This window comes from Candoia aspera, chromosome 1 (assembly GCF_035149785.1).
Source record: "Candoia aspera isolate rCanAsp1 chromosome 1, rCanAsp1.hap2, whole genome shotgun sequence".
Lineage (NCBI taxonomy): Eukaryota > Metazoa > Chordata > Lepidosauria > Squamata > Boidae > Candoia > Candoia aspera.
Window position 1 is genome coordinate 318274334 of NC_086153.1, and position 27133 is coordinate 318301466.

Consider the following 27133-nt stretch of genomic DNA (forward strand, 5'->3'; position numbering starts at 1 on the left):
ATATTAAAGAAGTAAATAAATAGAAATAATAGTAACTTAAGGGAAAATAACGATAAGAGAGTTACAAAGATAACTATTTGTATATCTATAGCTACGAAAGTCGGAAACCATGTTTTAGTATGTTGTTATTGTTATTGTCTTACTTGTTTATATGTGTATACGTGGTGTTAGGTGTATTCTAGAATGTTATGTATGTCGACAATGTTTTATGATTTTGTATTCTATTTTAACGAATAAAAGGTTTACTGGGAAACTGAATGAACAAAAGGCACTGCAACTCCCCCCCCCCACCTATTCCCCCTCCAATTTCTGCTCTTTTGGCTGCCCTGTACACTGCCTTGCAGGGTGGCAAGCAGCTCTAGAACCATGCAGCTCTGGGGCTGCTTGCCTCACACTGGGAAGCTGCAGCCACCCCAACCCAGTCCCAGCCACTTCCGAGTCCCCTGCTGCCCTGCCCTGCGCTGCCCTCGCTCACCTGGCCATCTTCCTGCTCCCTCTTGCATGAAGCTGGTTCCTGCAGAAGCTGCTTGCAATTTGCATGATGCCAGCTAAGGCATGCCCCTTCACTCAAAGGTGCCCCTTCACCCTTGTTGTCAGGTGTTGGTGAACGCTGGCATGTCACCCAAAACGTCATGGTGTATCACCTTTGGTACACATGCCATACTGTAGGTTCACCATCACTGGTCTAATCTGATCCTAAAACTGTCCATATTGGTGGCCATTACTTCATCTTGTGGTAGCAAGTTTAACTTTGTTTTATTTAATTGATTTACTAAGGGTGCAAAGAGCATTTTGAATTCAAAAGGTTTTAAGTTTAAAATGCCCAGCTTTGAGTTCTAGCCATTCTGTGCATGTTTCAAATTTGAAATGGCCCTGTTTTAGTTTGAAACAGGTGCTTTGAGCTTAAAGGGGGGCTTATCCAACCATTCTGGAAGCACTCAGTTTGACTTCAAAACACCCCTATAATTTGCACGCTATTTCCCATATGAGAGGCATCTCAAGAATTCATATCTATTTTGAATTTCCCATCATTCAGCTTTATCATATAGCCCTGTGCTTGGAAATAGGTTTGCAATGCTGTTTTCATGGAAATTAAAATGTTATTAGAGAAATCTAGGGTTGAAATCTTGCCAATTATAGAAATTTAGTAGGGCAGTGGCTATGAAAGAAACTAAAGTTACTAGACAAAGATGATAAATTTTCTGGATAATACAGAATGTCTTCTGCAAGCATCATACTACTTGTTCAATGTAGTGATGATGGAAGAATGTTCTTCATGTCAGTCTTCTTAATTAGAAGATAGAATTGTATGTACCCTGAACATGTTCTACTCTTCTTAACGGGCCTGCCCTTGGGCATGGTGAGGACACCAGCATATCATCTGTATTAAAGTAAGACTGGCAGTCTGGTCACCTTATAAATATGGGATGGGTGAGGGGCATCAACTTATCCTTTGCCTCAACTAGCAAAATGGTTTTGATCATTCTTGAAAAGAACAAGGAAAACTTTGGGCTAAATACTGTCTTTCACTGTAGACCTACCATGCAAGACTGTAGTGAGAATGGATAAGAACAGCATGTATAGCTTTTGGGACTCTTCATAGAAAAGGTAGGATAAAAATGAAATAAGAACAGAGATTCTTGTACTGCTGATGGGACTAGTTTGGACTTCAGACCACTTCAGGTCTGTCTCAGTCTTCTGCAACAAGCTGTCCTCCAGATGTCTTATTGCTTCATCTCCAGATATCATGAGAGATAGTAATCTAACACATCTGGAAGTAACAGGTTGGAGAAGGCTACACTGGCCATATTTTTTAGTTCCTTGACAAAACACAGAATGTCTTATTTGAGTGGAGAAGGAACAGTGAAATCCTCCATTCCCTTTGAAGGGTAAGTGTAAAGAGTCATTTCTCATCTTCAAAATGTTCTTCCTTTGCACACATTCTCTCTCACAGTTGCACTTCCCCTTCTGTTTCATTTTTGTGGTGCTGTCTTAATGCTGTGTTCATGACATCAATTTATTGCCATGGAAACAATGATTGTGGTATTGAAAATCCATGAATTATAACTTAAATTAAAAGTTCAAAGATGGGAAGAACATGAACTACATGGAGCCGGTCCCTCCCTTTTCTTGATTAAGTGAGCATAGGGCATTTTATTTTATTTATTTTTTTCCTAATGAAGAATTTTGTTTTCAAATGTGGCATATAAAACTCTGCTTGAGTTGGGAGAGAATCTTTTTTAAAAAGGACACATGCCCTCTTAAGCCTCTCCTCATTTCTGAAACCCAGAGACATTTGTCAAAACTCAGAAACCTGTGGATACCTGGATGCTTATATGTGACTTCTGAGTGTGGTGGCTTCTCTTCTGCTCATGTTCACTACATCCTTTTGGACCTGCACATTGTCCTTGATCATTGACAAGAAAGGGAGAAGGCTATCAAGTCCCCTTTTACTCAGGAAAGAATAGAGAACACTTGGTTTAGTTTTACTCAGAAGTAAAAACTGTAATTCATATGCAATGCAAGGTGTGCATGTAAGCAGAGATGTCCTAGGATGTTGGTATGAGTAAAAAAAAAGTCAAGATAGAGCAGTGTTTCTCAAACCTGGCAACTTTAAGATGTGTTGACTTCAACTCCCAGAATTCCCCATGGGGAAGTTGAACTCTACACACCTTAAAGTTGCCAAGTCAGAAATACTGAGATAGAGAATTCAACTGTATGACTAAAATCTTTGAAGGCTTTGATCACACAATCATATCCTCTTTTCTGCCATCTTGATTTTTTTTACCCGCTTCCCCCCTATGGATAGCCTTGCAGCTAAAGAGATGTTTCAAACCTCAAAAAGGAACAAAATGTGTCTTTAAAAAAGTTCTTGGAGCTGTCAGATTTCTGATTTGGTGGACCAAAGCTTACTTCTTGCTCTATGTGGGAGAAATGTGGTTCCTAGCCAGCAAAGCCAGAGATAAGGCAGAGCAGCAAATGGCATCACCCCCACTTCATCCCAAATCAGAATCGATAGTATTGAAGACCAGCCAATTTTTTTTGACACATGAGACTGAAAATCTCAGAAGCACCTCTTCCTGTCCCTGGCAATAAAAATAGAATGAGAATTGAAATAATAATGAATAAAAGTGAATGAATGGATGAATGAAGAAAATAAATAATGCACTACCTAGCAATTACTGCTCTTTTATGGCTTTCATTTTTGCTACCTAAGATGCTTCACTTGGCCTAACAATGTGGCACAAGTACTGTAACTAAGCAAGTATACTATAAACTCTTAACTACACAATCTTCATTCTGCTTAATCACTTTGCTAATTATTATACTCACCTGCCCAAACTAGAACCTGCTTAGATGATTGGCTGGAGAATGTGGTAGTTGTAATCCAGCACGACATCTGACTTAACATACTTAATGCTTGTCAAATACTCTAGTTTAGTATATTGCATAATCTAATAGTTAATGCTTGCAACATCCTGGTGGGTTTTGAAGAATAAGTATTACATTAATATGACTCTAATTCATGCAAGTTTCTGTAATATCAACCTTTCTTTTATTGCAGTTCCCACTCTGCAATAAAACCTTGTGTAGATGATCTAAAAAATAATGAATATTGTTGAGGTAAAACACACATTCCTTTGTATAGTTTGATGACAGATTTTCTCCTTTTGTGCCACCAGAGACACCCTGGAAAGAAAAAACAGCAGCAGTGACTATACCAGTCCCACCACAAACAGTCCTGGTTCAAAAAGAGATGCACATTTCTGTGCTGTGTGCAGTGATTATGCGTCTGGATATCACTATGGTGTTTGGTCATGTGAAGGCTGTAAGGCATTCTTCAAAAGAAGCATCCAAGGTAGGGAAAACAGTAAGTCCTGGGGAAAGCAGTTCATTTGAATGCAATTATTTTTGTAAGAATATAAAGCCAAATTACATAGAGCAACCAGGGATGTCTGCAGGGGAGGGTCAAAAAAGTCAAGATGACAGCCACAACTCTATGATCAAAGCCGTGCCCCTTTTAAATGTGGATCATGATGCACATAAAAAAGAGACAGCACTTCGACTGTGTAGTCACAACTATCATCTTCAATTTTTGACCCCACCCCACTGAGACCTGAATCTTAATTAAATTAGCACAGTCTTTTGGAGAGGGCTGAGGGCCATACTACAGGACTGGAATTTTTCATTTTTTTCTATTTTGGGAGGAGTTTCTCTCCTCCCCTCCCCCCCAAAAAAACAGAGTGTCAAGTCTATTTTAGAATTTATTTTACAATTTTGTCTATTTCTTTTCTCAAAATGCAGGAAATCATGCATCTGAAATTCAGCAGCACAACTGGAGGGTGTTATAGGTTTTGGGGGCCACATGATGTGGGGCTCCAGGTTTTGGGTTATTTGGAAGATTGAAGTTGTCTATTCTACCAGTGGTTTAGACAGGGAGAATACACAAGCTGATATAGGTAGTTCTTACTTAACAACCACAACTTAGACTGGAATTTTGGTTGCTAAGCAAAGTGGTCATTAAGTGAATTTGACCTGATTTAATGACCTTTTTGTGGTGGTCATTAAGTGAATCACATGGTCAATAAGTGAATCACACGGTTTCCCATCGATTTTGCTTGCCAGAAGCCAGCCAGGAAGGTTGTAAGTGGCCATGGGACACTGCAACAGTCGTAAGTGTGAGAACTGGTTGTAAGTTGTTTTTTAACACTGTTGTAAGTCCAAACTGTCACTAAACAAATGGTTATTAAGTGAGGACTACCTGTACTCCCTACCACCAGCCAAGCAAACAACAAAAATATTATACCATCTGCATGACTATAGCAGCATTTTAAGAGGGATTTTAGAACAGTTTTAGCAAACATGCATGATAAATTGAATTGTTATGAATAGTTACTAATAGTTTAGCATTAATTATTAATCACTGTACTTCTTCCTGTATTAACATTTTATAAGGTTTCTGTTTTTTATCACTGAAATATCTTCACTTTTCATTGTCCCAATATTCACTGAGTTGGTGGAATTATGGAAGGACATTTTCATATTGGAAAATTGAACTGTTTAATGGTCTTGGGGCAGTGCCACATGGTCCATCTCAAATGTATGTCTATAGACTTATCACAAATTATGGCTGGGAAATGGTAATTTGTGCTCAAGAAAGTTTACAAAAAGGAGAACACTTAACCTTATCCCTATTCACAAGGTTTAAGATAGAGCAAGGAGAAACCAGAAAGGGAAGCCCTGTAGTTCAGTGATAGACCAAGGCCTGCCTCCTTCCTTCCTTCCTTCCTTCCTTCCTTCCTTCCTTCCTTCCTTCCTTCCTTCCTTCCTTCCTTCCTTCCTTCTTTTTTCCACCCACTTTTTCAGTCTGAAGAAAGTGTCCAATAGTTTCACATCTGAAAAACTGAATGGTACCACTAATTTTATATGGAGACACTGTATATTTAGAGAGAAAAGGGAGTATTAAAATTTAACTAAATAAGAAATGTTTCAAATATTTACAAATTTCAAAAATTCAGTTGGATCTGCACTCAGTCCAAAAAGCAACATATGGATACAAAAGAGGACCTCCTATATTTGCAAAAGTATACAAAAACAGCCCCAAAGCAGTTCCATGAATCATGTTCTGAGACTATTGGTAAACTCTGTTGGAGAGAGTAGGGTTAACTAAAAATGAAGGAACATGGAATGGAACATCATGGAAAAGGGCATCACAGCTGGCTGGCTGGATCCTGAGTAGACACATGGAGCATTTTCTTGCATATTTCATTTAAGATTTCCTTTTTCATTCCCAATTATATTAAAACAGTAGACTCAAAACATGTGTTAAAAAGTAGCAGTGCTCTTCAATCTTTGAGCCACCATTAAAATTGGATTCATTTCTTCCCTCCAGTATATTAGCTAAAGTTGACTAGTTGATGAAATCTACTGATTAAAAATCAAAGTCCCGTTTTCAGTGGCAATTACGAAAACTCTCACAGCTTAATTCTATGTAAGTTTACTCAGTTTTTTGTTCACTTCAAAAATATTTATTTACATTCAGCCCAAGGCCAAGTTCCCTCCCCATATTTATTCTAATATCTATGTTTACAATTAAGAGAATGCCATTGTTTCAATGGGACTTACTCCAAAGTAACTGCAGTTAGGAAAGTTAAGTCTCAGATCTATAGGAACAGCATGAAGTTGGATGCAACAAATTAAGGTAATTCAGGAAAAGCAAAATGTTTACCTGACATATGTTTTGGTCACCTACACTTTAGAACTGGACGAGATAACCTTTTGAAGGCCATGACATATGTTGGAGACCTGGCAGGACAACGTTTTTATCTTTTTTCCAGGGGACCTTTGATTATAATCAGCCTTCACTGCCAAACACTGAGTTCACATCTGTTCTACAGACTGTGTTTTCCAAAAAGTGTTCAGCAGGTCTGCAAAACAGACTTTCTATGCATAATAAATTGGGATGGGTTTTTGTGTTCCTTTTTGTATCAGCATCGAAGTACAAACCAGACCCTTCACTAAATGCACAAGATGCACACTTCATAAAGCTGATAGAGATTAAGCTGCCTTTTAATTGGAATGACATCTCTGAGTAATGTGAAAAAGCTATTTAATTTCCTAAGAAGAGGCCATTTTGGGGGCAGATTTGGAGTGGACAAATGGTTTTGAGGGAGAAGGAGTGATTTATAGTTTCCCTTTCCTACCACTTTTTTTTTTGCTCCAAGTTATCATCAAATCTGTCATAAAATCATTTGGGGATTTTAGATGTGTGTTTGTTAGAGTTTATAACCCTGAAGGTGGGGAAAGCTGATGAAATAAAGATTATGTAGAGCTACATTTTATTAGGACACTGGGGCTCAGTAATGGAAGGTACACCCATAAGAAGGGATAAAGAATCATATAGGTCCTAACTGCATATCAAGTTCTGATTCTTATAATAAAAATCTAACAGAGATCATTCTTTATTCTTAACATAAACTGATTCTGAGGATTTTTATGCCAATCCTTAGAAGGGTAGGAGAGATAGAATAGTAAAACTTATTGTTTGGTACCAACAAATTACATTTTTACATGATGTCTTTCCTCCTCATATTCACAATAATTCTAAATTCTAAACTAGGAGAGCAAAATTTGGCCATAGCCTCCTAGTGACCTTCATGTCTTATCAGACATTTCATTCAGAACGTCATGGTCTCCAGGCATTCAACTCCAAACGTCATATACAGCCTTTAGAGAAAGCTGAGATAAAATGTTACTAAGAAAGTATTTTGCCTTCATTTGCCTTCATTTTTGAACAGCCATTAATTTGCTTTCACTATCATACAGCCAGAATTTATATAACAGACTTCCAGTTTAAAGGGAACCTGCCTGTCAAAGTAAATTTTTAAAAAATTAATCTGCTTTAAGTAATTCTCACGATGACTTGGAAACATATGGACTTTCTCCACAAAATGACATTTCTCTACTTCTCCACAGAAGGAAATCATAGAAAAACTGTCTTTCTAGATTCTCCTGGACCTCTTTCTCCTGAATCTTTGTAGAGCGGTTTAAACTAGCCCAGGGTTGAGAAACTCACCAAAATATAAGGAAATGTTTGAATTCTCTGATGTTGTAGTATGCAAAAAACAAAACAAAACCCTCTTCTGCTTAACACAGTCCTTTCCTATGACTTTTTTTGCCATTATTTGCCTGCTTCTACTAAAAAGGCTTTCAAAATTCATCTGTTACCTTCACTAGGAACTGAGGCTTACTGGATTGTCTTGCCCTTCAGCCCTGTTACATGCTGTATTTCTCTATCAGCCAACCTTGCAAATAAACTCGCAAAGGTTATAAACTAACATGTCTATTATTCTATCCTTTTCCTTAAGCACCCCCTGCATCTAAGGAAGATCCGTCTTTCCCCAGCTGCTTGCTAGCCAGAGGACATGTTCATCTTGAATCCTCTCACTTTGCAAGCCGCAATCCTAAGTGCTCTGATTAAGCAAACTGATGGAATGAGACAGCCGTAATGAACACACAGCCCTAATGAAACATGCATCTGCACCAAATGAGGAAAGGAGGAACACAATCCGGACAGCACTTTATCCTTTTCAGTTTGTTCATGTTCTGTGTTGCTAAGATGCTCTTTGTTAGCTCAAGGACACATGTGACTCTTCAGGGTCACTGTTCCTCTGTTCAGTGTGCAGTCATCACAGCCTGCAGGAGCTCAGCCTTCATTTGGGACTGGAAGCCTTCCATATGGCTGCTGGACTATAAATCCGTCTAGGGGTTCTCCAAGGACAGTCTAACCAGATGGGTTTCCCACACTAGAGCCAGTAGCTAGCTCAAGAAATAAAATACCTTGTCTAAAAAATAAGGACTAAACATTATACTTTACAGCAGTGTTTTTAAAACGTACTTTCTTTTATATCTCCCTCCAGGGCACAATGATTACATTTGTCCAGCGACAAACCAATGCACAATAGATAAAAACAGGCGCAAAAGTTGCCAGGCCTGCCGACTCCGGAAATGTTATGAAGTAGGGATGATGAAATGTGGTAAGTTCTTTGCTCCCTTGGGCATTTTGTCTTGTAGGGTTTCTCATATAAAATTTTGCTTAGATTCCAAAGCAGATGCACACTCTGATTCAGAACCACAGTAATGCACATTTACATTCCATTAATGTCAGTAGTGGGTGGATCTGAAGCTCTATTTGATTACTGAAGCCCAGCTTCATCCTACTTTGGGGGACAAAAAGAACCTGGTGGAGGACTCATCCCGGCAAATTTTCATCAGTACTTTAAGTTACTAACTTCACAGCTGGGCATCCCCTCCACATTCATGGCACTTCTCTTGGACTGATACGTTCCCAACTTCCTTTTCTCCAGCCGTGTGAGATTCTAGGATCCAGAATTGCCTGGGAGTTTAATTGTTAACTATTCAGACAGGAAATTCTAATTGCACCAACACACCTAGGAGAACACTAAAGTGAGGTTAGGCTCTGTCAGAGGTATGGAATGGAAGTCTTCCCTAAACTGTTCCCTGTGAGATTTTGGAAAGGTTAGTTAAAGGTGTTATTATTGAGTTTCAAATTCTCATGACTTCTGCTTTTGCTGTTTTTCAACAAGTCCATTCAGAAACTGTTGTCCCATCATCCAATAAAACATCACCAAATCAACTTATACAAAATGAAACACCCTATTGTCTGCAATTTACTTTTTCTTCCTTTGCAATAATCTATGGGTTGAGTGTCCTTATTTGAGTTAGGCTGCAAGCACCCAATTCACATGAATTTAAAGTGATGTTGCTCTCTCTCTGCCTACTGTCCACACAAAGACCCACTTGTCCCTTGGAAAAAGCTGACTTTGCAAACTTAAAAGGACACCTTGATTTGTCAACTATCATTGTGTGACCTCTGATAGTATTTTTGCCCGGATTGTGTCTGGATTGCTTTTTTATTACCCTACTGAATTTGCATCTAACAGAAATATCCTAGGGAGTGAATGGTAATTTTTAGCTGATGCAACAAGCCTGATTTGATATACATCTTCAATTATGTGCTAACCTTTACAGAGACTCGGTGTAATGAAGGAATTGCTTTCTTACCTTCTTAGTAAAGGTAAAGGTAAAGGTTTCCCTTGACGTAAAGTCCAGTCGTGTCCGACTCTAGGGGGCGGTGCTCATCTCCGTTTCTAAGCCTTGGAGCCGGCGTTGTCATAGACACTTCCGGGTCATGTGGCCAGCATGACGACTCGGAACGCCGTTACCTTCCCGCCGAAGCGGTACCTATTGATCTACTCACATTGGCATGTTTTCGAACTGCTAGGTTGGCAGGAGCTGGGATTAACAACGGGAGCTCACCCCGCCGCGCGGTTTCGAACCGCCGACCTTCCGATCGACAGCTCAGCGGTTTAACCCGCAGCGCCACCACGTCCCTATTTCTTACCTTCTTACCTCCTTTTTATGTTGTTGTTCTGTGAAACCGCTTAAGGCAGCTTATAGTTTTAACATCACAGTTCCATGACTACTAAGAAGTAAAGTCTCAGAAAATTCAGTGAAAAGCGTTTAGCAATGCATCGAAATACAAACACCAATAAAAGATGCAAAACAAGGAGAAACAAATAAGATAAACCCCCAAAAGAACAGACTTAACCTAGGGTCCTGGTGATTTTCATCTGAAATTATGGCTTGTACCACTTAGCCTGGGCTTTTTCATTTCTACTTTCCCATCAGGACAGCAATGGCCTAACACACAAGCTTCATCACTGAACATCCAAAAATCCCTCTGCAGATACGAATGAGCATTTTAATTGCTGAGCATTAAGGACTGCTGCAGAGAGTTTTAAAGCATATCAGCATTCAGGGATTAGGCACATTAATAAGGCATTACTACAGGCCTGCTTGTCAACAGTTTCAGTTAAATGTGTTTATAGCCCTCCCTCTCAAGATCTGCAGAGGCATACATGCACCCCAGATGTTGGTAGTGGAGTCTGCATATACTTTTTTGGACTTGACACTTTTACACTTTGTATATGCATGCTAAATGTCTGCAGGGAATAGGGCCTCTAAGTAGTAGCTAGAAAGGGTTTTCCCAACTGTTTCAGTAATGGTATGATGTTCCTGTCCAGTATTTTCCTCCAGAAGCTACTTGATACTGTCACAGATGGCCTGGCACCATAACGAAGCTGTCCTTATATAAATATAGTGTACAGAATGTACGTACTTAGATACTGTGAGTTCATTGGTTGGTGGGGAGGAGGAACTGTTTAGCATATCCAAATGATTCTTTCATAAAGCAATGAGAGTGGGAACCTTGTATCTTTCCAGGATGTGCATGACGTGATAGTACAACTTTTAAATGAGAAACATTTTTGGTATAGTTGCTTCTTTTCCTTGCAATTGTGGATCATAATTTTAAACCAACTTTGATTAAATTCCGGTCAGGGCATCAATAGTTGCCCATGGTCTGCTATTACTTAGTACAAAATGTTTATGTGCAAGCCACTCATTGAAATATACAAAATGTGAAATAGATATCTGGAACTATAATTAAGTGGTGAAGAATTTAAGTGATGAATCTAAGCATTTTCCCATAGTTTGTTTTATGCTTACTCTCTTGTTAGCAGAAAAAAAATCAGGCACAAGTAACCAAGCCAAGTGTAGTATAAATTCTTAACTGCACAATCTTCATTCTGTTTAATCACTCTGTTAACTACTATACTCACCAGCCCAAACTAGAACCTGCTCAAATGACTGGCTAGAGAATATGGTAGTTGTAATCCAGCACAACATCTGAATATACCTAATGCTTGTCAAATATTCTGGTTTATTATATTACATAATTGAATTGCTAATGCTTGCAAAACTCTGGTAGGTTTTGAAAAATAATATTAAATTAATATACTTAATCCTAGATCAGAAAATTTCCTGAGACTTTATTTTATTATTCTCTCAAGATTTAAATATTCAGGTTTGAATATGCATTTTTGGTCATTCATAAGTCCATTTTTATTTCATTCATATTTCTATAAAATAAATCACTTGAGAGAAAAGATTTGTGTTTTTTCAAAATACAGGAAAGCTTTCCTAAACTTCACAGTAACAGAATGTAGGGTAGATTTTTAAGTAAAATATTATTAATGATTATGCTTTCTACTCCAGATGAAGTTTTCAGTCTTTTGGTCTCTTTATTTTTCATGAAGTTTCTTGTGTCTTGCCTATTAGAAGCCTTGCTTATAAGTTCAGCCATTAACTCTTATTCTGGGAGAGGAAAATGGAATATACACACAGAGATAGATAGATGATAGATAGATAGATAGATAGATAGATGATAGATAGATAGATAGATAGATAGATAGATAGATAGATAGATTCCATCCATCCATCCATCCATCCATCCATCCATCCATCCATCTATCTATCTTGTCTCATCCATGTGCTGATCATGAAAGACCCCAACAAGGGAATGACACCATCCAACTACCGGCCAATAACCTACCTCTCCACAACATGGAAAGTCCTATCAGGCATCATAGCCACAAAGCTGCAGGACCATATAAGCCAGTACGTGAGCACAGCTCAGAAAGGCATTGGGAACAACACCAGAGGCTCCAAACACCAGTTTGTTTGTTTGTTTGTTTTTCAATTTATATAGCTGTCCATCTCAAACCAGTGACACTGGGCAGCTAACAATAATAAAAACAAGAGTGAAAACAATACCAAAAAATTAAATATAAATATTAATACAGCCAAGAGATCTTAAAAGCCATTGGTGTTAACACAACCATGAAATAGATAGATAGAGCAGTCTCCCGAGACTCAAGGTCTAGACAGACTAATCTGAGCATAGCCTGGATTGACTACAGGAAGGTCTATGATTCAATGCCACATACATGGATCTGTGAATGCCTGACACTATACAAAGTCAACAGGACACTCAGGACCTTCCTCAAGAACTCAGTGGGATTGTGGAAGACAACACTGGAAGTCAACTCAAGGCAGCTTGCACAAGTGGCCATCAATCGTGGCATATACCAAGGTGATGCACTGTCCCCACTGCTGTTCTGCATGGGCTTGAACCCCCTCAGCCAGATTATCACAAGAACTGGATACAGATACAAGTTCAAGAGTGGAACTACCATCAGCCACCTACTCTACATGGATGACATCAAGCTGTATGCTAAGAGTGAACGAGACATTGACTCACTGATCCACCTGACATGTGAGGACATTAGGATGTCATTCGGACTGGAGAAGTGTGGCTGAATGGTAGTAAAGAGAGGGAAGGTAGTTAAGACTGATGGGCTGGAACTACCAGTAGGCCACATAACAGACATACAGACCAGCTACAAGCACCTTGGTATCTTATAGATTCATGGGAACCACGATGAGGAGGCAAGGAAGACAGTAACATCCAAGTACCACCAAAGGATAAGACAGGTCCTGAAGAGCCAGCCCAATGGGAAGAACAAGATCCATGCCATCAACATATATGCCCTGCCAGTCATCAGATACCCTGCTGGTATAGTGAGCTGGCCAAATGAGGACATGGAAGCTGCTGATGTGAAGACCCGAAAGCTCTTCACAATGTACAGAGGCTTCCACCCCAAGTCCAACACGCATAGACTGAACACCAGGTGGAAATAGGGAGGGTGAGGTCTAGTGAGTGTCAAAGCCACTGTCCTGGATGAGACCCAGAGCATCCAGGAGTACATCAGTAAGATGGCACCTAAAGATGAGCTGTTGAGAGAATGCCTGAGGCAGCAGCAGACATGGAAGGAAGATCAAGCAGAGGAAGTGCCATGGCAAGACAAGATCCTGCATGGGATGTACCATCAACAGATAGCTGAGGTGGCTGACATTGGGAAATCCTACCAGTGGCTAGAAAGGACTGGACTAAAAGAAAGCATTGAGGCACTGATCATAGCAGCACAAGAACAGGCACTAAGCACCAGATCTATAGAAGCAAGGGTCTACCACACTAGACAGGACCCAAAGGGCAGGCTGTGTGGAGAGGCCACAGAGACAGTCCAATACATAGTGGCAGGGTGTAAGATACAGGCAGAAACAGCATACACTGAATGGCGCAACCAAGTAGCTGGCATTGTATACAGGATCATCTGCACAATGTATGGGCTAGACCCTCCCAAGTCCAGATGGGAGATTCCACAGAAGGTTGTGGAGAATGACAGGGCTAAGATCCTGTGGGACTTCCAGATCCAGACAGACAGGCAGGTACTGGCCAATCAACCAGACATCATAGTAGTAGACAAGGACCAAAAGCCAGCGGTGGTGATAGATGTAGGAGTGCCAAGTAACAGCAACATCAGGAAGAAGGAGTATGAGAAGCTGGAGAAGTACCAGGGCCTGAAGGAGGAACTAGAGAGAATGTGAAAAGTGAAGGCCAAAGTGGTCCCAGGGGTGGTAGGGGCACTTGGGGTTGTGACTCCCAAGCTGGGAGAGTGGCTCAGGAACAACCTCAGAGCTCTCTGTCCAGAAAAGTGCAGTGCTAGGAACAGCTAAGAGACTGCACAGAACCCTCAAACTCCCAGGTCTCTGGTAGAGGACCCGAGGTTGAGGAAGACACATACCACCCAGAGGGGCGAGAAGAAAAATTTATATTTTATATATATATACTGTAATCAAAGCTAAATTCAGCCTAGCCGTGCTGTTCATTTGCAAGACAACTGTACAGTGGCATGTCAGCCTTGATTTCAGGTTGTTCGGATCAAAATATCTCAACAGCAGAAGGGACCAAATGCTCACCATGATTACTTAAAAGGAAAACCTTCTATTGTTCAACATGCATCTGCTATTTTAAAATAAATCAGTGTTATACAATGAGATGGGATGTGTAAAGTAAGAATCATTTTCTGCCCTTGCAATCATGAAGGTAAGAATCTCAGCAATTATCCAATATGGTTTGGGCAGGTTACATTACAATTTAAACTAAAACAACACAATAATCTCCCAACCCACATGTGACATTTATGACTGCGTATTTAGCCAATGGCTTTTGAGCACTGCTGAGCAAATATAAAATGTGTGCCTTTTCAGGAATAAAATTTCATTGAATAAGTTTAGAAGTTCATAGTTCGTTCTGAGATCTTGGAAACTATAGTGATCTCAAGTTTGCCACAGACAACCAAAGTGAGCTATAAATAATCAAACAGAGGCCCTGTAACACCTTGCAGTTCTTTTTGAGTAGACATGGATCATAATAAAGCTGAGAAATAACAGTATCTGAATGAGATGATGGAAAAGGGAGAGGAAGGTTGAAGGGACGACATTAGTCACTTTCCCACCTGGATACCCTCCTGATGTGTTAGAATACAGTTTCCATCATGCTCAGCTGGCCTAGTTGGAGAAGGCTGACCTCTGCACCATGTCAATTCTTCCAGAATAGAGTGTTGGAATGAGGAAAACTTAGTTGTGTTGCTACTCAGTTATGAAATTTAGTGTGCAATATTTAGCAAGCTTTCTTCTTTCAGCTTAAATTATATCTTTGGATTGTTCTAAGTATAAAACAGGAAAAAGCTCTAAGGACAAGAAGCTAGATGTGAATACAAGTGTTAGGACTGCTGAGTGATTCTTTGCTACTTGTGGATATAATTTCTTGGCCTGTCTCCTTCAGAAGGTGATGCTGCTCTGTTTGCAAGGATACAGAGGAATACAGTGTTGTGTTAGTTTGAACTAACAGACAGAGAATCAGGTGGCAAGATGGACTAGAAGCACTTTGATGATCTGCAGGGTGCATACTTTAGATATTTGCTCCAGCATCAGCAGTTTTAATGTCTATTTGCTTACACTGTATTCTATTTGTATATTTGTACCTAAAAGAAATACTTCAAAAATAAGTCTCTGGTGTTCTTCAATCCACCTGAAAATGTAGCTCTGCAATATGTCTCTAGAACTTCTCACCACCTTTTTTTCTCATCAGTAATAAGAAAAAAATATTATAATAGTCTGAGAAGCAATGATCAAATATTTAAACAGAAAATGGTATGAATAATTTCAGATCTGAGAACAGGCGAAACAGGACTGGTGATTGCTTCCATTGAAGCTTTAAATAGGTCTAATGCGCAGTATTCTTTTAAGGCTTAATTGTTGTAAATCACCAATATGCCCTGTTCTGGCTGAAATCCTTATCCTTTCACTCTTGAAAATGGGAAATTGGCAGTGGAATGCTAGTGTGCCAAAGCACCATGGCAGGAGGACCATGGTTCTGTCAACGAAAGTTGCTTGAGTTTTATGTGAAAAATGGCAAATGGGACTGGCACAAAAAACATTACCACTTTCAAAAGGGAAATTTGAAGCTTAGTTACTTTCTTTGAGAAATCCTTGTCTGTGTTTCTGGAAAGATTGTGGGCCAAACTGGTTGTGGATCTCAGTCTGGGTGAACGCTGAAAACGCTGAGCTTTTTGTGGTGGTGATGAGACTAAGATTTAACGTGGAGCAAAGGATTTATTGTTTTTAGGCAGTCGGGCTGTTTGTTTTCCCCAGAGACATGCTGGTGCGGGCTTGTCAGATTTTTGCAGCGTATCTGAGCCTTTTTAGGAAAAAAAAATGACTTAAAGTTGTGATTATGGATGGTAATGAGACAATATGGAGAGGGGCACCGAAGAAGGATCTGCTCACAGGACCAAGTTCCATTTCTTGAGAAAATAAGGAGCACACAACAGGATACTGTATAGGATAAGTTCACACATCTTGTTAAACCATAATGTGATTTGTTTGTCTTTGTATTTCATAAGCAGTCATTGTAGTTTGAAACCGTGTTTTCTGATTTAGTAAGATGCAGCCACCCAGCCAAGTGGGCCTTATTCAGTAAACATTTTATTTATTTATTTATTTATTTATTTAATGTTTATCCCGCCTTTATTATTTTTTATAAATAACTCAAGGCGGCGAACATACCTATTACTCCTTCCTCCTCCTATTTTCCCCACAACAACAACCCTGTGAGGTGGGTTGGGCTGAGAGAGAGAGACTGGCCCAAGGTCACCCAGCCAGCTTTCATGCCTAAGAGAGAAGACTCTAGAACTCACAGCCTCCTGGTTTCTAGCCCGTTGCCTTAACCACTAGACCAAATTGACCAAACATAGTTAAGCATAGTTAAGCTTTCACTGATTTTGCACAATGTGTGAAATTGATCATAGACCTGAAGCCATTAGTGGACAGCTAGGACCACTGAATGGAGCAGAGCTTAACACAGCGAAAGATGTGTACAGAAAAAGAATAATATCTAAAATAGCATTAATGAGCACATTAGAGAAATATAGGTTATTGATCTTACACACTTAGCCCACCCAAGCATAAAGAATTACACACTTAGACAAAGTAGGTTCAAAAGTTAGTAAAAAGAGTCTTACTGATTTATTTGGTCCAGTTACATCCATTTCAGTAGAAAAATGATTCTTTCTTGCCCTAAACTGAATTGACCCTTAGCCCTCATTGCTGCTGAAGGCTACATGGAGAAAGGGGGAACCTCCTGAATGCTAGGCCCACCATATGGCCCAAGAGAGATAGAAGGAGCTGCATGCGCATGCTCCCTTCCCAGATGGTGAAGAAGGAGGAAGTGAGAAACGTGGGAGGGACAACAAACAGTTTCCTCCAGAAGCACATAGAGAATTTGCATCCTAGAGCAAATTTATCCACATACTAATGAGGCATGCTGATTTCCTGGGCCCTCCAACAAGACCAACTCCACATTGCTATCTCTAAGGTTAGCAAGACAACTTTGCTCACAGATCTGAATTGCATCTTTTCAGCAGTTAAAATAACTATATGTGCCTGCTGTTAATGTATGAATCAGTGGACCCACTGAGACCACTGGAATGGATTTGAGTCCTTAATAATTATGCATGCTTTGAGCACGCATGTTCAGTCCTAGGGCCTTGTGTGTAGATGGCATAAAGTTACTACCAGGAATCCTTCTGTTGACTCAAAGATATATAAATGCGACAATAAATGGCAATGTCTGCTCTGAAATGGAAGATAGAGATGATAGTGGGCTATCTTTTAAAGAGTATATGTTTTTATTGGGCTAAATTCTATAATTTGGTTTTGTATTGAGAAAGATAGTCTGGAAAAGATAATAAGAAAGTAGTTTCATTTTGAGAACTTTTGTCACACCAGTGGATTCCTGAAAATTAAAAGGGGGAGACTTGACAACAATTCGCAGTTTTGAATATGGGCAGGAGAGGAACAATATCAATACAACATGTAAAAATAAAATAAACCCAGTGCCTCAGATCCAAGAGTAAGGTATAGGGAAGGGGCAATATCTCTACATTTAGTTAAAGGCCTTGAGAAATTACGGCACACATCCTCTCACATCTGTCCTTCCAGAAACTCTGGGTGATTTTTGCCCACAACCTGTCTTACTTTTTTCAGTGCTGGCTGGGTGCTCCTTTTGCATCGTTGGAAGAGCTGAGCGGATGCGGAGTCCCAGCGCTTCAGCTGCTGAATATCTTTTGCCAACTTTCTGGTACTGACACCTGAATGAGCCTGGGATGGACAGAACCATTTATTCAGGAAGAGGGGAGGTACTTCCTCTTTTATTTTTTGCCTGTATACTATCCATTTTCAGGGCATCTAGGTTAGGTAGAGGAAAGAGGATGGAGGGTGGATATGTGCTTGTTTCCCCCTAGGAAATTAAATCCAAATAACTCTCATTAAATCCAAATAAGTCTTTTTTAGATATGGTGTTGGACTGGGTTTGTTTCTTTTTCTTCTTATTGCCAATTTGCTTTCCTCCCCCATTGCCACTCCTGAGATAGTTTTGAACTGCCTTCCCCAACCTGGTGCCATCGGTATATGTGGAACTTGAGTTCTTATAATTAATCCCCATTGGGTATGAGCAGGCGTAGCCAGCTGGTCTAACATGGAAGGCAACATTTGCAGAAGGCTGGACTGAAGTAAGAGGACCCAGAGAGCCACTGTTGGTTGATGGAGGACAGTGGGACGGACATACCAGTGATCTGATGAGACCATTTCTGGTGCTCACTCTGCACAATTCAATTTATGTTTCTGTTTTTCTGATTTTTATTGATGCGGATGGTAATATGTGCAAGTGAGCATGGCACTGATTTTTTAATATATGTTTGTGTGTACATGTGTAGGCATGTGTCCCTTCATTCCTTCATAATGGTTACCTTTCATGGTTCAAGAATGAAACTGGACTCCCAAATGACAGGAATACTAATTTAATACGCATCTTACTTTGGCAGTATATTGTATTCCAGAAGAAAATAGGAATGCTTCAGTTCTGTGAATTATTTAATTTCCAACCAATTTATACATGCTGACAAGGCTTTGCTTCCCCTTGTTGTAATCACATCAATGTTTCCAATCTGACCATTATCATCACCATCACCATCACCATCATTTATTTATTTAAGCATAATGTAAACTACAGTCATGGATCATTTAAGTTTCCTTAGAATTGCTACCAGTAAATCTGTCTCACCACAAGGTCAGCAGCTAAATAAATATCACTTAGGTTAGGACTTATGAAAGAAAAAAAAATCATTCCAGAGAGCCAACAATTTTCTTAAATTCTTACATTTTGAATATTTACATGAAAAATTGGTAAATATTCAAAGGATTTCTAGTTAGCAATATCTTTTGGTGAGTGTGAACTGTGGTTTGGACTGAAGCTGATGTGTTTTAAGGATGCTTTTCGCCTATCGCATCTCTTACGATCCTATTAATTTCCATTTTCTGTTTAAAAGAGTTAATTTCTGGTAATTATTGTTCTGGAAGTAAGTTTGAAAATGTGATTGTGGATCACTGGTTTTGTTTATGTTTGAGAAGGAATATTAGTTGAGGTATGCAAACACCTGTAAGAAGTGTAATCTCTGTTATGCGGGTGAGGGAGCTCAGTGGGTTAATGGTTGTTGCAAACCATTTTTCTTAATGCTGTTTTCATGAATCTGTACACAAACCAGACTACAGAACTGTTTGGAAATTTGCATTTTCCCAAATTTTGTTTTGTACTTTTCCAGTAAAAAATGATTATATTAGAGAATGGTTAGGAGTCCTTGGTGCTCTCTGAGCCTTGTTGTTTTCTTGCAGACGTTTCATTGCCAGACTAGGCAACATCTTCAGTGGCACTGAAGATGTTGCCTAGTCTGGCAATGAAACGTCTGCAGGAAAACAAAGCTCAGAGAGCACCAAGGACTCCACAGTTCAACCCTGAGCTACAAATATTCGCTTCAATTACAACAGTTAGGGTTAGGGAAAAATCCATGTGAGTTTCCAAATAAAACTTTAAGAAGTACATACTCACACATTGATGTGGATATGGGATGAAATAAATTTAAAGCTGGAATGAGATATTGAGTAAACTAAAAATTGGCAGATTCATCCATTCCCCAGAAACCCAGTGTTCTCAGCTTTTAAGCAGATAAGATTTCAGTAGTGTTTTACTGGGCTTGATTGGTATTTTTTGAGTAATATTTTCTGCATTTATTCTTTCTATTTGAGAGTGTGTAATTTCTTAGGTTTTTTGTTTGATTTAGACTAACAGATTTTTTTCTTGCTTTGTAAAATTTAAAATGGAAAGGTATGATAAAAAAAGAAAAGAATATTTAAACAGTCAGGAGAATCATACACCACAGCCTTTGCCAAACTGACACCCTCAAGATGCATCAGACTATAATTTCCATAATTTCTGGCTAGTGTGGCCTGTGCTGCCTGGAGTTGATAAGGGCTGTAAGCCAGTACTATAGGAGAGTACCAGGCTTGGAGAAGATTAAAATAGAGAAACATTTTGGCTGTTCAGTATCACCATTAAATCCAGATTGTGGCCCAGCACCCTAATCAGTGCCTCTCTAGCTGGGAATAGAGAGATGTTCTCTCCCGTTTCTGTCATCTCTTAGCAAATAAAGGTCAAATGTGCCACCTCTGCCCTAGTTGGCAGAGAGGATAAGAATGTTGTGCTCAGGATGGTTTAGGTTCTTTGTGTTTCAGAAGCTTAAGCTGATCCCTTGGGTCAGGCTGCACAAGATCCACATTTACATTTAGATCTTTTGTGCAGCAAAGCCTTGTACACATTCAGCATTAAGTAATTTTACTGAAACTGGTTTTGTTTCATAAACATGGAAGGTGTATATATGGATGTAGGAGCCAGTTTGGTGTAGTGGTTAAGGCATCAGGCTAGAAACCGGGAGACTGTGAGTTCTAGACCTGCCTTAGGCACAAAGCCAGCTGGGTGACTTTAGGCCAGTCACCCTCTCTCAGCCCTAGGAAGGAGGCAAAGCCAAACCATTCTGAAAAACCTTAACATGAAAACTGCAGGGACTAGTCCAGGCAGTTGCCAGGAGTCAAAAACTGACTCAAAGGGAAAGAGGAAGGAAGGAAGGAAGGAAGGAAGGAAGGAAGGAAGGAGGAAGGAAGGAAGGAAGGAAGGAAGGAAGGAAGGAAGGAAGGAAGGAAGGAAGGAAGGAAATGGATGTTGCCATACCTACTCTCTTCAGCAAAGGATCGTTACCTTGTCGTGGTGCATGGTGAGGAAGGAGACACAGTTCTCCTTCACCTGTGTCACAAGGCAACTCTCCCATCCCTGCCAGTTGTTGTTTAGGCTGCATTTGAATATGGGTTCACCATTCTTCTTCGAATAGCATTAAATCTCTGTCCCAAAGGACCCCGATAATTGGAGTGCCTTTGAACAAGCATGCAATCAATCAATCAATCAATCAATCAAATTTATTAGGTCAATGACCAGCAAAAGTTAAAAGGAGAAAAGCAAAGTAAAACAAAGAAATACAATAATATACTACCTACTAATAAGATATATCACATAATAATATAGGGTTCTCTCTGCTACTACTATATTAATACATGTGTTACCTTAGTGGTGTGAGCTATTTATTAATTAAGATATTTCAAATTTAAAAGTACTTTTTAAAATGGAGTTATTTCTTTGCCTGGTTTTGTCTTATTTTCATTGCAGCAGCACAGAATTTGGCAACTGTACGCATAATGTATGGTTTTAGATCCTGAAGTAGATGGTGCACATAAAAATTATCTGGATACCCAGGGAATTGATCTACTAGGGGCAAAATGTAGATTGACCTGATATCCCTGTAAAATTTACAGTGTAGCAGTACATGTGAGATGGTTTCTACTTCTTCATCACGTGGGCAGATAGTCTCGGCTATAGGGACTTTATTATACCTGCCTTGGAGTAGTGTAGATGGAAGACTATTGAATCTAGCTTTGAAGAATGCAATTCTCAGCTTAGGGAAGGTTAGGTTTAGCAAATATCTTGCTGGTTCCCACATGCCGCTGTTTATCCAAATTCTGTTATGTTGTGGGAGCCTATTAATTTCATTCTGGAACTCCATGTCCCTTATTCTTTGGATGACTAGTTGTTTAGCTTGGTCATAGCCTAATGATATTAAGAATAGTGGAGAGAGTCCATATGAAGTCAGCTTATATTCTACCGCCTGCTTCCAGGGTGAAGAGAAGTTATCTGTTAGAACCAGAGGGGTTAAACCAACTGGGAAAAATTGGATTTTTAGCCAATAATTTATAACCAACTTCCAGGCCCTCATTTGAATTGACGGCATTCCTGTCTCAAGCCTTAACTGGGCATTTGATGTGCCATTGGGTGAGGCTAAAATTAATTGCAGGAATTTTGTTTGCACTGTTTCCTGAGGCACCTTCTTTATATAAATTCCTATTTGTGCCCCGTAAAGAATTTGAGCCAGTGTTTTGGCCTCAAAAAGTTTTAAAGCCGCAGGTACTAACTGTCCTCCACCAGTGTAAAAAAACTGTTTAATGGCGTTCATTGACCTAAGGGCTAATTGCACTATGTAATTCTGGTGTGCATTCCAAGTACCTTTTGAGTGGAAGACCACCCCCAAGGTATTTAAATGCATTAACCTGCTCTGATTTATGCCCTTTTCCTTTCCAGGAATGCTGCCTAGCTCTCTTAGCAAAAACCAGAATTTTTGATTTATCAAAGTTGAGAACCAAATGGTTTTATCTGCAGTACCTTAGTGTTGCTGCAATTGCTCTTTTCAATCCAGTGGGCGTTTGTGAAATTAAAGCAGCATCATCAGCATATAGGAGGATTGGAATTTTGTGCTGTGCTAGATTGGGTGTGTGATTATCCATGTTATGTAAGAGGTCCACCAGTTAATTAATACAGAGATTAAAAAGGGAGGGGGCAAGAATGCATCCTTGTCGCACTCCTTTCTGCATGTTTACTATGCCAGAGAGGGTCCCGTGGGGGTTATACCTCACTCTTAAGGTGGAATTGGAATATAATTTCTGCATGAGGTGGAGAAGGCACCTATCGATAGTTGTATTTTTTAATTTTTCCCAAAGAACATTTCAGGATATTGAATCAAAGGCTTGTTTAAAATCAAGGAAGGCTACAAAGAGGGATGATTTCTTTTTGTATGTTTATTTTTGTACAAGACGATGCAGCACCAGTATGTGATCTACTGTTGATCTCCCTTCTCTGAAACCTGCCTGTTCATCTTGAATTATGCCCTCTGTCTCAATCCGGTCTTGTAGTTTGAGATTTAAATGTTTGGCATATAATTTGCTGACAAGACTCAAAAGGCTGATGGGCCTATAGATGCCTGGCTCATTCTTGTTACCCTTTTTATAAATTGGGACAATTATTGCCATCCCCCAGTCTCTTTGGGTGTGACCAGTCTGGTCTATAAATGTGAACAAAGATGCTAACAGAGGTGCCCACCAACTAGAGTTCTTTTTAATCATTTCAGGCATAACACAATAAGCACCTGGAGCCTTGTTGACCTTAAGAGATTCGATCAGTTGGGATACCTCTTGGACTGAAACTGGTGGCCAATTATGTGCAAACCAAAGTGAGCTTTGTCAATGGTTAAACCTACCACTGTAACCAACTGACAGACTTGCCTCCTCCCTGGTCTCAGCCTCATTCTGTCTTGAGGAGGATTGGGGGATATTTTCCCACCAACTAAGAACATTTGTTGGGAGGGAAGGGAAGCAAATCAAGGGGAATCTACCTATCCCTGTCCTTAACATGCCCTGCACACCATAAATAAGGACAGCATCATTTACCAGCATCATATTCCACAACAGGATTGCCAGTGGAGACAGCACATTTGATGCTGGTATAAGTTTGTGCCAGATCAAGGATTGCATGGAAGAGCCCTGTTACTAAACTTGAGCAGAACATTGCAGTAAGATTATCTTTCTTCCCTCAAATGCTTGTTTCAGGGGTAAATCAGCCATGCAATTATTGTTCTTCATTGCCTCCATTTTGTCTTTAGAGAGACTAGCACATGTTCCACCACTTGCCAAAGAGAAACAGTGGATAGGGGAGTACTTAAACTCAGCAACATTTCTAGTGTGCTATCAGTAGTTAGTTGCCTGCCAGAAAATGGTGAACCAAAGGAAAGGGATGTATAGAAGAAAGGGTTATGAACCTCTCATACTTCTCTGCCTTGAAATCTGCCCTTCCTCTCCTCCCCAGGGTACATAGCAGCAACAGTGTCCGGATTGAGAAACTTAAAAATCTAGGGCTGCTGTATTTGAAAAATTGAAAAGCACAGATTTTCCCCTTCATTTAAAAAGCACCTATAAGATTCCCTAGGCTTCACAGAGAGCTGCCTCATGGGTACAGTTCCAAACAAGGCTGAGGAAGATATGAGGAATGGTCTATGCGTACATGCTGTTTGAATCAGAGTAAATGTCTTGGATGGAAACTCCTGCTGAGCTTCATGAGGATGCCAGGAAATATTTGTTTGCTGTCCACAGTCAGATCAGCTCTTAGTTTTCTGGCTACACAGTATTTTGCAAAGTGATTCACTGTTCTTAGAAAGGTTGATAAACTATGTTTGAGTTGATTCCATTTCTATTGTATTTATGGATAGCTTTAAATGCCAAGGGAGAAACTGTGGTGGTATCTGTAAATTTAGCTTGATGAAGCCATGAAAACTTTGGCAGTTGGGAACTTTTGGATTGAGAATATAAATGGCAGTAGAAACATACAAGCAGGTATTTGAAGAATCAGATCCAATTTCAGAATGTCAGAGAGAGAAACATGTCAGAGAGAAACCCACAGAGAGAGATGTAGAATTGTATATCCAGCTAACAAGTTTCAGGATCAAGAAAAGAAGAGAAAATTATATAATAAAATAGTTTTAATAATGCAACTGTTGATCAGTTGTTGGGGAGGATGTGGGATCTGTGTGTAGGATGATCCTTGTGTGGGATCTGCTAGCCTAGGGCATATTGATTATGGGAGAATGGGATGGAACTGGGATTTTGTTTGACAGCTTTATTCTCTGGTTGCAGTATAACTAAATCAAGATTTCATTATGCCAAACTAGACTTAGATGGTGCCTTCACTTTGACAAATTTGCAGCTTCTTTCTGCATCATGCAGACTGAATACTGAACCACTCATTTATTTGTGATGTTGTGTTTGTCTAGTACCCAGAAAATTAAGTTGATTTGGGGCCAAAATAATTGCTTGGCTTCCTACCATCTTCCTGGGATCCTGGTTCCCAATCAGCTCTTCTCTTGTCACCAGGGCTCTTTCCTGATAATAAATGTGATAATAAATGTATCATACCGGACTATCAAGGTCTGCAATAGGGATGGGTTATCCGTAGCCCATGAGCCAGATATGGGCACCAAGTCCTCTCTCAGTAGCTTCCAGAATGCCCAAAATAAGAAGCAACACAAGCCTCCAATAAGATTAACACCCATTTTACTTTTTTTTACTGTTTTTATTTTATTTTTGACTGCCACGCTACTAGAAGTCCTTGGAAGCTGATCTTTTTTTAAATCTTTGATGCAAAATTGTTGCTTCCTTTAGATTGCTGGATACATCATCCCCATCCACTAAACTATTTCCTTCATGGTAGAGACTAGAGGAAGGATCACCTGGTGTTCTACTTTCCATCTCAATTTTGCTACTGTTATTTACATAAAAGGGTTAATGTTGGAGTAACCAAAGGCCACTTTCTTTGGGACTGTCCATGCTAATTACCCACAGTATTGTTTCCAGTGGCTTTGGAAAAATTTGGGACCTTTTGATATACAGATATAGATAATGTAGATTATAGATATTAAATCCCCTGCCCTTTTAATCTGTGCCTGTTCTTCATATACAGTATTCCCCCTGCCTTTTGCCTGCCTTTTATCCCACTTGCCAGTTAATTTTTTTAATGTTTGCTGTATTTTTGCTAGCTGAACTGAGTCACACATGTACTTACTCTGATCTGGAGTAAGTGCTGGGTGCAAACTAAACTGGAAATTACCCACAGGAATTTTCCAACATGGATTTGGTACACTTTTAGAAAATTGGCAGTCAGCTCTTCTTATACAATTTAGGTACACATGTATAATTGATATAGTGATTTGGTTACTGGAATACTAAAGAATAGTAATGAAATTAGCTCAATTTTTTTTAAAATTACAGGTTCAAGAAGAGAGCGTTGTGGATATCGTATCATCCGCCGTCACCGTAATCCAGAAGATTTGGTGCATTGTGTGGGCAAAGTGAAAAAGAATAATGACAGTATAATCCAAGTGAAAGAGGTCCTGGGCAATGTGCTAAGCCCAGAACAGTTTGTCTCCATATTACTTGAAGCTGAACCACCAAATGTGTTGATGAGTCGCCCCAACAAGCCATTTACAGAAGCTTCCATGATGATGTCCTTGACGAAACTTGCAGACAAAGAATTGGTCCATATGATTGGTTGGGCCAAAAAGATCCCTGGTAAGGAATTTGAAAAATTTGAATATTTTCTAGAAGCGTTTAGAGAGGAGCTTGTGCTAAATTTAAAATATGAGTATTAACATATTTTTAAACAAACTTTAGGTCCTAGAACAGGAAAAACATATCAGTCATTGCACTGTTATTTGGTAATACAGCCTAGGTGAGGGTTATTGTGTAGAGCAGTGTTTCTCAACCTTTGCAACATTAAGATGTATGGACTTCAACTCCCAGAATTCCTCATTAGCTGGCTGGGGAATTCTGGGAGTTGAAGTCCACACATCTTAAAGTTGCAAAGGTTGAGAAACACTGGTGTAGAGCAAAAGTAGAATCATAGAATATAAGGTTTCCCATGTGTTGTGGAGATCATCTACAATAGCATCCCTGACCAAACTATCCAGCATATTTAAACATCCCCAGCAAAGGAAAGTCCACCACCTCCAAGACAGGCTGTTCCATTGATTTCTTTCCTGATGTTCAACCAAAATTTACTTCCTTGTAATTTAAACCCTGTTTCTTGTCCTACCCTGTCTTCTGGAACAACTCTGAACAATTCTGCACCATCTCCTACATGAAACCCTTCAAATATTTGAAGAAACTATCATGTCTCCCCAAAGTCTCTGCTCCTGGATAACCATACTCAACACCCCCAAACATTCCTAGGCTTTTCTTTCTAAGACCCTTTTCATCTTGGTTGCTCTCTTCTGGGCATGATGTAGTTTGCCACTATTCTTCCTAAAATGTGGTGTCCAGAATTGAATGCAATATTCTAGGTGCAGCCTAACCAATGCAGAATAGAGAGGAATGAGGACTTCCCTTGATTTGACATTACATTTGTGTTGATGCAGCCTAGGACTGCATTTTTTTTTTGCAGCTGCATCACACTGTTGGTCATATTCAATTTATGATTCACCCAGCTCAC

The 27133-nt window shown here is 39.6% G+C and overlaps 1 protein-coding gene across 1 annotated transcript in view; it reads left to right on the top strand.

The window, feature by feature from the left end:
- Positions 1–27133, top strand: part of ESR2 (estrogen receptor 2) — a 60381-nt gene that overhangs the window by 2293 nt on the left and 30955 nt on the right. Inside the window, exons 2-4 of the mRNA XM_063290435.1 lie at positions 3684–3859; positions 8421–8537; positions 25915–26214. Of these exons, the coding sequence (XP_063146505.1) occupies positions 3684–3859; positions 8421–8537; positions 25915–26214 (593 nt within the window). The remainder of the gene's footprint in view (positions 1–3683; positions 3860–8420; positions 8538–25914; positions 26215–27133) is intronic.